At 34.0% G+C, this 15,295-nt stretch overlaps 1 protein-coding gene across 1 annotated transcript in view; it reads right to left on the bottom strand.

Moving 5' to 3' along the window:
- Window positions 1–13,893, bottom strand: part of Il31ra (interleukin 31 receptor A) — a 40,265-nt gene extending 26,372 nt beyond the window's left edge. Inside the window, exons 1-4 of the mRNA XM_076856128.2 lie at window positions 13,809–13,893; window positions 10,685–10,802; window positions 8,064–8,236; window positions 1,198–1,349 (exon numbers count right to left, since the gene is read on the bottom strand). Coding sequence (XP_076712243.2) covers window positions 1,198–1,349; window positions 8,064–8,236; window positions 10,685–10,802; window positions 13,809–13,863 — 498 coding nt within the window. The 5' untranslated portion in view covers window positions 13,864–13,893. The remainder of the gene's footprint in view (window positions 1–1,197; window positions 1,350–8,063; window positions 8,237–10,684; window positions 10,803–13,808) is intronic.
- Between the last annotated feature and the right edge of the window lie 1,402 nt (window positions 13,894–15,295).

A 15,295-nucleotide genomic window follows, 5' to 3' on the forward strand; every position in this document is an offset into this window, starting at 1 on the left:
AGAAAAGGTTTCTTAAAACATAAAGAGCATTAAGCATAAAGGAAAAGTTTGATAAAAGTTGACACGATCAAAATTAAGAAGTTCTGTTCATCAAAATTTATCATTAATAAGAGAGCAAAAAGGCAAGCTGAGGTGAGGCAGAACATCAAGGCAAAAGGGTGTGGCACAGGAAAGCTGCTCAGATCATGGCAATCAGAGAGAGAGAGAGAGAGAGGTCCACTCATCAGAGACAAAATATATACCCCAAAGACACATCCCCAGTGACCTACCTCCTCTAGCCACATCCTATCTGCCTACAGTTAGCACCCAGTTAATCCATTCAAGTGGATTGATAAGTTAAGGCTCTCATAACCCAATCATTTCACCTCTAATCTTTCTTGTTTTATCTCACACATGAGCTTTTAGGAGATTTCTCATATCTAAACCATAACACTTGAAATATAGTCAAGAAAAAATTATTTAAATGAGTGAAGTCATTTTAGAATTCTATAAATGAATCTTAAAAGCACAGTATCAGGAGAATAAAACCAAACATAAAAAATATAAATTGCATAGATTGAATTTTTATGTTCCTCATGTATTTCTGCTGGGCACTTATACAATAGTGGGCACTCCTTAAATTATATTTTTCCAGAAAGCTGGCATAATTGTGAAATATTAAGAGCAAAGAAATGATTACTGTGAAAACAGGATAGTAGTTAACTGTAAGGAGAGAGAGTGTAATCATCAGAAAAAGGTAATCAAAGGGTTCTGGAATGCTGAAAATGTTCTATTCTTGACTTCGGTAGTTTTTACATGAGTGCCGACTTAATAGTAATTTGACAAATGCAATACATGTTTTGTTTACTTTCTAAGATGTGTTATGCTTAAAATTTTTACTAAAGGTTGGAAAAAAAAAAAAGAAATGGTCAAACCATAGCGTATCTGATAACCAACAGACCTAGAAACAAACCAAGGTAGAATGCAAAAGTAAAATTTTCATTCTTTAATGTGTCACTGTGCTCAGACTATAATACACCTGTGGTAAAACACCTATCCAATCTAAAAGATGTGAATAAACAACTGAAAAGTATAGTTCTTAGAATGTTACTTTTCTATTTGCAATGTAAAAAGTTAAAAAGATTCTTGATCAACAAAGTTGTCAATGAATCTCTTCCTCAGGTCCTCTAATAGAAATATAATAAAGGTATAACTTACCCAATGGGTACTATTGATTGTCCTGAATCGAAGCATGTATTTGAAATTAGATGAAGAAAATAACGAATCATGCCATTCCCATTTTATTTGCATCATTTTTTTGATGCCCGAAATTGGTTTCACAGAAAGAATCCTAGGTGGTTCCATTTTCACTGAAAATAAAAATCATACTATTCTCATATTTGCAAGAAAATGAGATGCTAATAACATTAAGCCCAAACTGAAAGCACAATAAGCCTAGAAAATAAATAGTAGTACACATTTTGCTGTTTGCTTTATGCAGATGGCATAGCAGGGAAGTGCAAAAGGAATGTCTCAACCGAAATTAACTCCAAAAAAGGATTACCTAATGAAAAGAGGATTATTCCTGAGATTTTTCTGCAAATCAGTCTTTTACTGATTGGGTCATATCTTATGCCAGAAGGGAGGCAAATAAATAAAAATGATAATCAAGACAAACTATAGTTACACAATAAACTACAACAGAAATTTAAAGAGAGACTACATACCAGAAAATAAGCTATTCCCTGTATTTACCCTCCTCTTGGCCTCCCTCTCCTTGATCCCCATTATTAAGGAAACGCCATTAGAAAGAACTTCTCATTTTCTTTTCACACTGAAAATCTTCTAGCCCCAATTTTCTCTCTATGGAAATGTGTGTTGTTCTGGTTATAAAAGTAGCATATGCTCAAATTTTTTTAATACACAAAATCAGGAAATTCTTCAAAACATTTTTTTAAAGTTTCATAATATCTACCTTACGGATAAATGAAATTTATTTGACCACTTCTCTACTATTGTGCATTCATAGTGTTTCCAATATTTTGTTTAAAGTTCCTTAATGACAGAGGCTAGTCTTTTTTTTTTTTTTTAAAGAGAGAGTGAGAGAGGGAGAGAGAGAGAGAGAGAGAGAATTTTTAATATTTAGTTTTTAGTTTTCAGCGGACACAACATCTTTGTTTGTATGTGGTGTTGAGGATCGAACCCGGGCCGCACACATGCCAGGCGAGCGCACTACCGCCACATCCCCAGCCACATCCCCAGCCCGACAGAGGCTAGTCTTGATCACAAAGTCCAGAATTAAAACTTGGCACATAGCCAGTATCAAATACTTGATAAGTGAATAAGGGTAATAGATGAATCTTCCTCTAACATCTCTAATTATTTCCTTAATTCCCTTAGAATTGATTGGCTGGTTTTTCAAAAGGAAATACCTTTATTTAGGTTAACAGCCACAGAGTGCCATTTTGTTCCTAGAAAAGGCTACATCAATATCAGTTTCCATTAACAGTGTGTGAATACCCATCTCATCACACCCTCACTAGCTAGAATTTAATAGTACCATTGTGGATTTGGAAAAGCAAAATCCCTAGTTAGGGCCATATCATTAAAACACTGACTGCATTAAAATATTCAGAAATCTTTTTAGTGACTACTCAAAAAATAATGTGTATTTTTTATGCCTGAACTAAATAAAGGGTGACCAAATATATGACCACTCTATAGGTGGAGCTATAAACAATAAACATATTAAGTATTTCCATAAGATTACTGGTATTTAGGGAACACTTCATAAGTATTCTTGCAGGTGAATCATTTTGTCAATTCCTCTCAACCACATAACAAAGATGGTCATTTTACAGAGGAGATTTAGAAAAGATAAATAAATTTCTAGTAACAACTAAGTTAACACTCATTTATATCTATGCCAAAGTTCCTGCCTATATTTATTGCATTAAACTGTTTTTAGTCAGAGTAAACACAAATTCGTGTTATATAACCATTCAACTAATCAACTCTATCACCAAGGATATGTTATTAATTTTTTCCTGTGATTAAAATGGCTCTCAAAATAGTTCACTAGGAACTGGTGTGTATTGAGTCACATAAGAAAATGGTAGACTAGGAAACTCCAAGTTTTTGTTCCTCCATGGAAACATTGAAAAAAATAAAAACAAAAATGGACAGAAACTGAGTAGACTATGCTTGCAGGAACTCTGGAAACCTATCTGAGGTTTATACTAACCAATCTAGAATATCCAATCAAGAAAATGTCACCTTCAGAAAGGTAGGAAAAAAGTTTTATGGCAATCTTATTTGCCTTGCTCCACACTGTCTGTGTTGTGTCAGTGGTCTTGGTAGAAAGGAGATGGCAACCCAGTTCCTAATTCCCTTCCTCCAACTGGAGGGAACAGGGTAGACCTTATTTACCACATTCTAACCTGTCTGAAGAAGAAAGGGCTGGCCTCTGTTTTGCCTAATTTGAATCTCAGGTTGGAAAAGTGTCAGGAACAGCTAATGAAAGCTATAGAAAGACTTCACACTTGTAGAAGCCTGGGGCAATAAATTATGTAGGGAAACATAAAATAGACAATATAAGGTCCTAAAGAGAAGCTGAGTAAGATTCTTTGGAAAATTAGATCATTCAAATTTTGCTCTGTTGTATAGGATAATTGGGAGAGTACATGAAGACTCAGACAAGAAGCATGCTAAGAAAAGACCCAAGCAGACTGTAAACTTTCACCTTGGATGGATCCCAAAACTCAGAGCAGGCCTAGCTAACCTGTGAAAGACTGTCCCAGTAGAGTCAATATACAAACACTAGGAGAGGTGGCTATTGTTTCAAATATTAAATTTTCAACAATAATAATAATTAAAAGAAATACAAAGAAACAAAACATGTCCCATTCAAATAAATAAATCAAAGAAACTGTCCTTAAGGAATCTCAAACATCAAACTTAGTAAACGAATACTTTAAAATCATTGTCTTATTTGTGCTCAGAGCTAAACAAAAACATGGACAAATAACTAAAGAAAATCAGAAAACAGTGTATGAACAAAATGAAAATGTTAAAAAAGAAGTTATAAAAAGAAACAAAACAAATTCTGAAACTGAAAACTTCAATAGCTGAAAATTTTAAAATTTGGTAGAGTGATGCAAGAGTAAATTTGAGTTGGCACAAGAAGAAATTAGCAAACTTGGAAATGAGAAAATTGAAATAACTAAATCTGAAGAGCAAAAAGAAAAAAGAATGAGGAAAAGTTAATAGAACCTGAGAGACTTGTGAGACGTGATTAAGCAGGCCAATTATGCAATTGAGAGTCTCTGAAGGAGAATAGAGAAAGGAAATGTCACAAAGATTATTCAAAGAAATAATGTGGAAACTTCCCATTTGATGAAATACATGAATCTACAAGTCCAAGAATCCCAAAAAAATCCCAAGTAAGATAAACCTAACTAAAAAAACCCACAACTAGACAGTAAAAAGATAAAACATTATCTCAAAAGCAGCAAGAGAGAAGCAACTCATAAACAAGGGATATGTCATGATATTATAAACTGATTTCTCAACAGAAATCTTAAAGGTCAGAAGGCAGTGGCATGGTATATTTAAAGTGCTGGATTTTTTTTTAAGTTGTGTGTGGTACTAAGATTGAGCTCAGTGATTCCCTGTGCTAGTGATTCCAGAGCTATAGCTACCTCTGAGCTACACCATCAACTCTTTTTAAAAATCATATTTCGAGAAAGGATCTTGCTAAGTTGCCCAGGCTGGCCTCAAACTTACAATCCTCCTGCTACATCCTGAGTAGCTGAAATTATAGATATATGTCTTTGCACCCTGAGTAATTGAAATTATAGGTATGAGCCTTTGCACCCAGCTTTAAAAACAAAAAGAAAATTTTAAACTGGGACTTCTGTATCTAGTAAAACTGTTCTTCAAAACTAAAAGAGAAATTAAGACATTGCCAGATAAACAAAAGCTAAAGGAGCTTATTACCAGTAGACCTGTTCTAAAAGAAATGCTAAAGGGAGTCCTTCATGTTGAAATAAAGGGATGCTAGACAGTAACTTGAAGCCAGTTGAAGATGGAAAGACCTCTGGTACAAATGAATACATAAGCAATCGAAAACAATTATTATTATGATTCTGGCTCATAAGTCCTTTTATTTTACATGGGACTTAAAAGACTAAAGCATTAAATTAATTATAAATCTCTATTAATGAGTATCTATGATATCCATGGCATCAAATGGGGAAGAATTGGGAAGGCATATTCAAGGTAACATGGTATCAATTCAAATTAGATGATTATAAGTGTAGGTGATATATGTAATCCTCATGGTAACCACAAAGAAATTATTTATAGAATATACACAAGAAGAAATGAGAAGAAAACAAAAACATATAACTACAATAAATCAACTAAATGCAAAGAAGGCAGTGATGAAGGAAATAAGAGGCCAAAAAGCTATAAATCATACAGGGAAAAGAACAAAATAGTGAAAATAATTCCCCTTTTTCAATTACTCTAAATGTAAAGGAACTAAACTCTCCTACCAAAAGGCATAGACTGGCAGACAAATTCTTTTAAATAATTCAATTGTATTCTATCTACAAGAGACTCACTTTCAATCTACAGTCAAAAGTAAGTTGAAAGTAAAAAGATCAAAATGGCAGGAGGGGTTTCATGAAAATAGCAGGGAGGCCAATAGAGTAGAGAAAGGGGATCCAGAGGTGGGAGGGAAAGAAGAGGTACTCAGGAATGTAACTGACCAAATTATGCTATGTGCATGTACATAAATGTGAAGACAAAGCCCACTATTATATTCAATTATAATTCACCAATAAAAAAATACTTCTAAGAAAAAGACATTCAATACAAATAGTAACCCAAAGAGCAGAAGTAGGTATATTTATATCAGACAAAATAGACTTTAAGTTTTAAAAAGGACACATATCAAACATAGCAAAAGTGTGATTAGTCAGATAACTTATGACAGAAGTTAGACTAAAGTATACCCCAGCATTATCTATGGGGGGAAAAAAAGGTTTAAACAAAACTACCAGTGTAAACCTAAGTGGTGGGAGACATGTTTCAGCTAGAAATCAAACTATTTTCAATTGCTCTTAAAGCACTGTCATAATCCCATCCAGTTGAATTTAAATACAATTCTAATTATTATATCTAATTACAAATATATTATTATATATTAATAAATATATTTATTATATGCTTTTCTCTCATAAAAGGAATCCAAAAATATTTTACTACTTAGCAACACTTTACCAGAACCTAGAAATAGATAATAAAAGCAGTTTCTTCAAAGATCAATTTTATAATTCTAGAGTTTTACTATTTTAGACTAAAATTCCTCCATACTCCAAATTTAAAGCAGTGGAAAGTTACACAATATTTAAATAGACACTAAATATAGTCAAAAGAGATTAGAAAATTTTGTTTAGTTTTCTTTGTAAACGAGGAATATATATATAAAGAACTCTTAAATTTCAATGAAGAGACAGCTCAATTAAAAACGGGAAAAGAATATGAAGTAAAATTTCTCCAAAAACCATATATGAATGGCCAAAAAAATATGAAAGATGCTCTACATCCTTAGTTTTTGGGTAAATGCAAATCAGAACCATAATAAGATTCCATTTCACACCCACTAAGATGACTATAATCAAAATGAGGGACAACAGTTATTGTTAGTGTGTGTCTGTAAGGATATTGAGAAACCACAGCCTTTATAAATGGATGAGGAGAATGTTAAATGATACAGCCACTTTAATAACATTTGCTGGTTCTTCAAAAAGTTCTCTATCATATGACTCAGCAATTTCACTAGATATATATCTAAGAGAATTGAAACACATGCTCACATAAGAATTTTTATAGAAATATTCATAGCATCATTATTCATAATAATGAAAAAGTATTAAGAACCAAAATGTATATTAATTCATATATTAATTAATGTATATTAATTGATATATGGATAAACAAAATGTGATATATCCATCCAGTGGTATATCAATCAGCTGTAAAAAAGAAATGACGAACTAATACATGATACAGGGTGACAAACCTTGAAAACATTATTTGAATGAAAGAAGGCAGACACAAAAGGCCACAGAATATATGATTCTATTTATATGAAATGTTCATAATAGGCAAATCCATAGAGACAAAATGTAGACCCGTACTTTCCTGAGGATGGGGAAAAGGTAAGTAAAGGATTGGGCACTTGCTACCCAAAGGGTCTGAAATTTCTGTATGGTATAATGAAAATGTTATGAATTAAACAGTGGTAGTGTTTGTACAACTTTGTAAATATGATAAAGACTACTGAACACTTTAAAAGGCGAACCTTATGTTATGTGAAGTATATCTCAATAAAGTAGTTATCTAAAAATTACATGAGTCAGTAGCAGTGGCACAAGCCTGTAATCCCAGCAACTCGAGAGGCTGAAGCTGCAAATTCAAGGCCAACTTCAGCAACTTAGCAAGACCCATCTCAAAACAAAACAAAAAAATTAAAAAGACTGAGGATGTACTTCAGTGGTTAATCACCAGAGGTAAAATCCTCAGTACCAAAAAAGTAAATAAATAAAAACACAGGAAAAAAAGAGTCTTTAAAAAAGAATTGTAAAAGGTCAGAATTAGTGAGACATTTTTAAAAATAAGAGTTTTACTCTTCTTTCATGAGCAACAATAATTTGTAATGTGTTTAGGGGAGGGGTCTTTTTGTTTATCTGAATTCAATTTATGTAACAAACTGCAAGAAGAAATCAGTGATCAGATATTTCTTCTCATTCCTTTTTTTCTTATTTGGCCAATTAATTCCTTCCTTGCTTGCTTTCTTCTCACTTTCTCCCTCACTCCCTCCCTTCTTCCTTCCCCTCCTCTTTTCCTTGACTTTTTTCTTCCTTCTTTGATAAGAAAATGAGTTTTCTGAATATCCATAACACATACCTACTATTCCCTTGAACTTTGCATCTACAAATACATCTTTAAAGAAAAAAGAAAGAGAAGAGTAATTATTCAATAAAAACTATCTAAGAATATCAAAGAACACTTACCTATGTCATTTAAGGTCCAATGTGTAATATCAGATGTAGCTACACCATCTTTATTTTCAGCTTCCACTTTAATGGTGAAGAAATCTGGGGGTGTTATAGTTGGACGGAAAAAAGAACACGAAGCACCTGTCGAACTATTGGCTTTACAAATGTCATGTTTTTTTCCAAAAGAGCTTTGAAGGAAAAAAAATATTCAATATGAAGTTAGTATAGTATTTTGGAAATGTAGTCATACTTAATATATTAAGCAGTAATTTTTAGTTTTACTCTGGGTTTCTCTTGAGGTCCAGGATGTTCTTTTCTTGGCTCAGGATTTGGTTTCCTTCTGCTTCAAAGAGAGGTCAAAGTTACCTGCTTATTTTCTCCTGAGATATTATGAGCCTTCGAGACCTCCTTGGAAACCCTGTGAGCCCACTTAAAAGCCAATCACAATGCTTTTCCTATTGGCAAGAAATAATGTATTGGCCTCTGAAATTCCAGATTATAGTTTTGAGGCTTTATTATTTTTAAAAAGTCAAAGAGGATTTGTTAAATAGATTATGGTGGACATATAAGTAGGATTTTAACCAATACTTTTTAATATATCTATATTTACTCATATGTAAAGATGGCTATATTCTGGTTTTGGTGAAAAAAAACAGATGCATATCAAATTTGTAATGCCCACAGTTGTATCAATATACGTATTTATGTAACTATTCTAAAGATAGCTGGAAAGGCCCTAGTAAAAATGTTAAAGTTGTCACCTTTGAGTCTGTGATTTTTAAACATTCTTTATGTTTCAGATTGAACTTTTATCACTAGCATATATTGTTTTCAGAAAAATCATTAAAACACATAGATGGCCAGGTGTAGCAGTACAAATTTGTAATCCTGGCCACTGGGGAGGTTGATATAGGAGGATCACAAGTTCAAAGCCAGCCTCAACAACTTATCAAGACCCTAACCAACTTAGCAAGACCCTATCTCAAAATAAAAAATAATGAGGGCTGGGGATGTGACTCAGGGGCTGAGTGTCCCTGGGTTTAACATAGATGATGATGATGGATAGATCCTATCAAGCTGTAACTTTTACCTATATTAGCAGGAATCAGATGGGTGAGTAGAACCATAGCAAACATGATTCTGGGAATTGCAAAGGAGACAGAGACTAACATAAAAGGAAGTTCAACATGTAATGTGCCAGTGTCTGCTGGGGTGGGAGAAAGGAAAAGAGCTTATTTTTTTGTGGTGCTGGGGATTGAACCCAAGGCCTTTTGTGATTGTGAGGCAAGCACTCTATCAACTGAGCTATATATATCCCCAGCCCAAATCATAGAATCTTGAAACCAGAAAGGATCTCAAGGATTTATGATAATTGTTACACCATGAAAAATATACCCTCAGGGTAGCATTGTAGATGCAGCCTCTGGAAGGAGATCTGTCAAAACTACTAAACACTACTGCAGTAGTCCCCAAACTGCTATAGACAACTTGTGATGAATAGGCAAGACTGGTTTCCAGTAAAACCTTACTTGTGGACACTGAAATTTGAATTTCATTATAATTTTCATATGACACCAAGTTTTCTTCTTATGATTTATGCTTTTGACCATTTTGACAACATAAACAATTGTTAGCCTGTGGGCCATATAAATACAGGAGATGGGTTGTGTCTGACCTGCAGGCTAATTTCCCCACCTCTGCTGTACTGTCTGATCCTTTACAGAAAGTTTACTGAGTCCTGTTTGAAAGCATTGATCTGACATAGATGCTCATTGGTACATTGATACTGCAAAAAAAAAAAAAAAAAAAAAAAAAAATAGTGTTTGCCTTTTCCCTTTCTTTGTAAAACAAAAAAGAATTTCCCTTTCAGAACAAGATCTTCTGCTTAAAAAAAAAAAAAAAAAAAAAAAAAAAGTTTGGAACCATAGGCTCTCTTTTTAAAATGGAGAATACAGTAGTTCATCTTGCAATGGTCCCAATATAAGTCCCTTTATTTTTAGGGGAACAAGAAGAAAATAATGTTTTATGAGCTATTTTCAACATTTTTTTAAAAGTACACATATAAAAACATCTAAGTTTTGACTGGGATGATGATTTTTAATTATAGAAGTTTTATTCTAATAGAAACAGAATTAAAAGGGATGCTTTCAGTAGTAAAGAAGATTTGGGAATCATTGTCCTGGTGGAATACCGTTTAGGGTTATACAATAAATTAGTGGCAGACTGAGGTAAATCCACTTCTCAGTGCTAGATCATAGCTCCACTTACTCTATCTTCATCCATGAAGATTGGACAGTTGTATAACATGCTGGAAGGATGAGGAGTATGTTGAATATAAGAAATAAATAGACTTTTCCACTCTGCTTGTAACTAATGACTACTCTCAGCCAATCCAGCAGCTCTAAGAGGAGATCATCATGTGGCTCTATGTCCCCTCCCTGTGTAGCTGCAGATCCTGTCTGCATGGATGTAAGTAGCCAAGATGTTACCCTAGCCACTGGATAGACAAAGTGGCCATACAGAAATTGTAACTGAGAAAACATTTTACTTCCTAAGTAACTTTGCTCATCAATGCATCAGAAGCCTCTACCTCTTCCCATGGCCCCCACTGAAAGAATACATACTCTCATACTTACTAAGTTCTATTAACAACGTATGCGGTATAATTGATTTCCTTCTTTGGACTCCAAGTGCAAGTTAAATTTTTCTTATAATATAATATACAAGAAATGTTTTCAGGCTTTGCTGGCAGAGCTAAAAAAAAATTTACATAGACACAATTTTAGTAAACAATAAATATTACCATCATTAAAAATTTCATTGAAAACGGGCTTACCAAAAGCTGGGTTTGTTGGTTTAGTTGCTAGATATAATAGGTTCTCCTAGTCAAATTCATGAAGGAGTCTAATTCTAGCTCTTCTAATTTTTTATAATTCCCTTTGAAGAGTTAGAATTCTACTTTTTAATAATTATATTTTATATTCTTAAGAAACAACATTTGAGAAATAAAATTTATTTTTTAAAAAACAGGCAAATATTAAGCATTAGTAAGTAAAGCATTAAATTATAGAACTATTCTGGATAATTGGGAAACAGATCATGTGAGCAAGTTCAAAATACTGAACTATGCCACACTTCAACTGTAAGTTATTGATGCAAAAGATCCAATAATTGGGGATGGAGTAGTGGCTAAGTGGTAGAACATTGCCTGGCATGTGTGAGGCACTGGCTTCAATTCTCAGCATTGCATATAAATAAATAAAATAAAGGTCCATTGACAACTAAAAAATATTTTTAAAAAAGATCCAATTATTTTCTTTTCCCAGAATATAGTATAATAGGGAAATATCTTCAGCTGCATTTTCATATCTTGTTCCAGATAGTTCCCCACCTGGGAGAATAACCCAAGGATCAGAACCAGAATCTAGACACTTATGGAGTCCATAGGTAGAATTCAGGGGTCCAGGAACTTTAATGGGAAAACATCTACATCTTTATTTTTACTAATCTATTGTTGAAACTTAGAATTCCCTTCTATCATGAATGTAGTCAACAAACGACAATAATAATATATAATCATTATTATGTGTTTAGTTTAGGGTCTTAAAAATTTTTTAAAGGCTCTAGATATGTGTATTTGCATATATATTTATATATTTAATCTAAAAAATGAGCATTGTCCGCATGAGTAAAGGAGCCCCTAAAAATAACAAATAGGAATAAGGAAGAGCCATATGCCTTCATATTATGTCAATATTTCTAGCTCTTTCCAGAGAAGTTGCTTCCTTTAAGTCCTTCACTTTACTACTTGCATACCGAAAACCACAAGAAAGCTTTTGATCTCCAAGTCCAAATGCTTATCAAGACCAAAATTAATAGAACCTGAACCAAATAATACAGTTTATTACATGGAGACTAGAAGCTGCACCATTAACACATTCCACAAAGGGCCCACATAGTTTAAAACTTTCCCCATGGAATCCTTGGGTGGGTAAGAATATTCACAGACTCAACACTTCATAGCTGCCATGGGGAATGTGCAAAGTCTAGAATAAGGAGAACTAAGGGCCAGTCAACAATGTCTTGAGAGTCTGGCACACTCACCAAGTCACTCCTATCTCCATGGCTCAGAGAGAATGTCAGTATGTGAATGTATGTGCATGTGTGTGTGTGCTATGTGTGATCTCACTCAGATGTGAAATCTAAAAACGATGATCTCACAAAAGTAGAGCGCATAATGGTGGTTACCAGGTGCTTGGGTGGTTAGGAGAAATGGGAAATGAGAAAATATTGGTCAAAGAATATAGAATTATAGATAGAAGTTATATTTTTTAATGTCCAAAGTAAGCACATAAATAGGGACAGAAAAGAGACAAGCAATTTCCTTGAGCTGAAAGAGGTAAGATACTTGGGGGAGAAGGAGAGAAATAGTGAATGACTACTAACTGTCATAGAGTTTCTCTTTTGGGTCATGAAAACTATAGTAATAGCTGCACAATTCTGTAAGCATAACAATTACCAGTGTCTTATAAACTTTCTTTTTTTTGTTGTTTGTTTTTAAAATTTTTTTAGTTGTAGATGGACACAATGCCTTTATTTATTTATTTGTTTGTTTGTTTGTTTGTTTATTTATATGTGGTGCTGAGGATCAAACCCAGTGCCTCATGCATGCTAGGCAATAGCTCTACCACTGAGCTATAGCCCTAGCCTGGATTGTATGTTTTCAATGGATAGATTATATCATATATGAATTTGATCTCAATTGTTTTTAAAGAATCTAATTCATATAGTATATAAAAGAAGCAGCTTTGGTTAACATATATTCAAAGTCATAAGCCATAAAGTATGTCACATATCTGGTCTTCAGGACCAAAAATGTCACAGGTATTAGGAAAAAAGAAAAAAAGTAACAAAAAAATGGAATTCCACTCAACCTGCATTGTTTATATGGGGCTACACTTGTTTTGCTCTTACTGTTTGCCATGTAGCAAGAGAGACCAATAGTCTCAAGAAGGACATTTGATACTGGTATTAGAGATTTGTGCTAGATAAAATGAATACTCATCAATATGTTCAATGTTCATCAATATGTCCTTCTCTTTGACATATAGGAAGATTTTATTTCCTTGGTGCTTTGAACTCAGGCATGGGCATGCGACTCATCTTGACCAGTGACATATGAGAAGAAGTTCTTAAACTCTGGTAAATAATGCCTTCCCTACCCTCCCACAGCCCAATATGTATTGATTCTTAATTTTTCAACATAAAATGGAATGAAACTAACAGATCTTAGATCTGCACAATATTCTATGGATATTAGGTCCGTAGTGTTGGGTTGGTACATTGTAGAAGTATGCTGTTGCTTCTTTTCCCTTTATATCCTTGGAATTTTTGGCAAATTATGTAAAAATTGTCTATTTTTGTATTTTTTTGTGTGTATGTGTTTTATAAAGCCACTGCAATCAACACAAAAACTGAGGAGACAAGCTCTTACCATCATACTCTCACAGTGATCTGAACTTTTTGGAGGTCATAAAAGCCATCTTGCCAAACTTGCATATATAGGGGTATATATAAACTTGAAAGTACAGATGTGCTTGCACACACACACACACATGCACAACATACACAAATTCAGGGCATTCACAAATTCCCTATTGTCTATAAGTGGGTGTCTTTTGGCACTGAAGTTAAAAAATTCTTTTTCAAACAAGGCAATAGGATAACCACAAGATTCATAAAAGGGTCAGGCTGACCTACCTGTCAGGCTGAATTTGTAGAGAAAAGGAAGTATCCATAGTGCCAAGATCCACATTTTTCCTGAATTAGCTCATGAAGGCTGGAGAGAGAGAGAGCTGAAAATGTCACCAGAGAGATTATTTCCTAACTCTTTTTAACAACCCCTTTCAAGTGACAAACAGGTACTTGGGATTTTGCAGGTAGGAAGGGTTTTATTTTTATTCAATTTTATTCTGTTTTGTTGACTGTGATAACATAAATATCTTCATAATCACTCCCATCAACCCCAGTTGCACTCTACTATGTAATATGAAAACTACAACAACCACCAAGAATCTGCTTCATGAAAAAAAAAATACTATGTTTGTGTTCCACTCTGAAATCATCCTCTGGCCTTTGCCTCAGTTTCCAAGTACTCCAGCCAAATGGAACAACTCACAGTTTCCCAAAAGCACCATACTAGTCACATATCCATGCTTGTACATTCATCCAATGCCCCTTTCCCTTTGTGATATTTTATATATATATAGATCTTCATCAAAACTGCCTCCCAAGACAGGTCATAGAAACTAGAATTTCTCTTTTCCAAGTTGGGTCATAGAAACTCAAACCTTCTGTTGCTTTGGTCTTAGAGCTAGACATAATGAAATTTTCTGACCTATTCTTGTCCTATCAAACAATAGACCATAGGACTCGCCTCATCCACAGGGATCCTTCCCCATACTCTTGAGGAAAAAACACTACACATACAGGTTTTGTTGTTTTTTCCCAGTCTATTAGAAATCATGTCTATGCAATTAAGTCTCCATAAAAATCAAAAGGACAGGGGTCCAGGAGCTTCCAGATAGCTAAACAGGTGGACATTCCTGAAGAGTGGTGGAAGTTCTGCACCCCTCCCCCAATATTTGTATTCTTTGTATTATTATTTTAATATTATATATATAATATAACCTTGCATATGTACATAGTATTATAGGTAATATATGTATTATTCTTTATAATAAACCAATAAACCTGTTTCCCTGGGTTCTGTGAGCCATTTAAACAAATTAATTGAATTCAAGTAGGAAGTTGTAAACTCCAACTTCTAGCCAGTCAATCAGAAGCACAGAAAAAACAACCTAGATTTTATCATGGCATCTAAAATAGGGGAGAGGGATTTTGGGAGACTGAGCCTCCAACATGTGGGATCTACTGCTACCTCCAACAGAATATAATTGGATTACAGGACACCCAGCCATATCTGCTGCTACAGAACTAATTGTTTGCTTGCTGGTGAGAGAAATCCCTACCCACCTGATGTCAGAAGCATTATGTGATGATTATGGTATGAGATTAGAAGAAAATCAAGACATTTTGTTTTTCCTGACACACACCCTTATTCCTGAGCAAATTAAACATCTTCCAAACTCATCTCAAAGCTAACCCTCTCTAAAATGCTGTCCCTGAATTCTCACACAGAGCTGAGCAGTCAATCCCTCCTTTGAGTCATCCCTTCCAACATGTTG

The sequence above is a fragment of the Callospermophilus lateralis genome, chromosome 5, assembly GCF_048772815.1.
Source record: "Callospermophilus lateralis isolate mCalLat2 chromosome 5, mCalLat2.hap1, whole genome shotgun sequence".
In the NCBI taxonomy this organism is placed as follows: Eukaryota; Metazoa; Chordata; class Mammalia; order Rodentia; family Sciuridae; genus Callospermophilus; species Callospermophilus lateralis.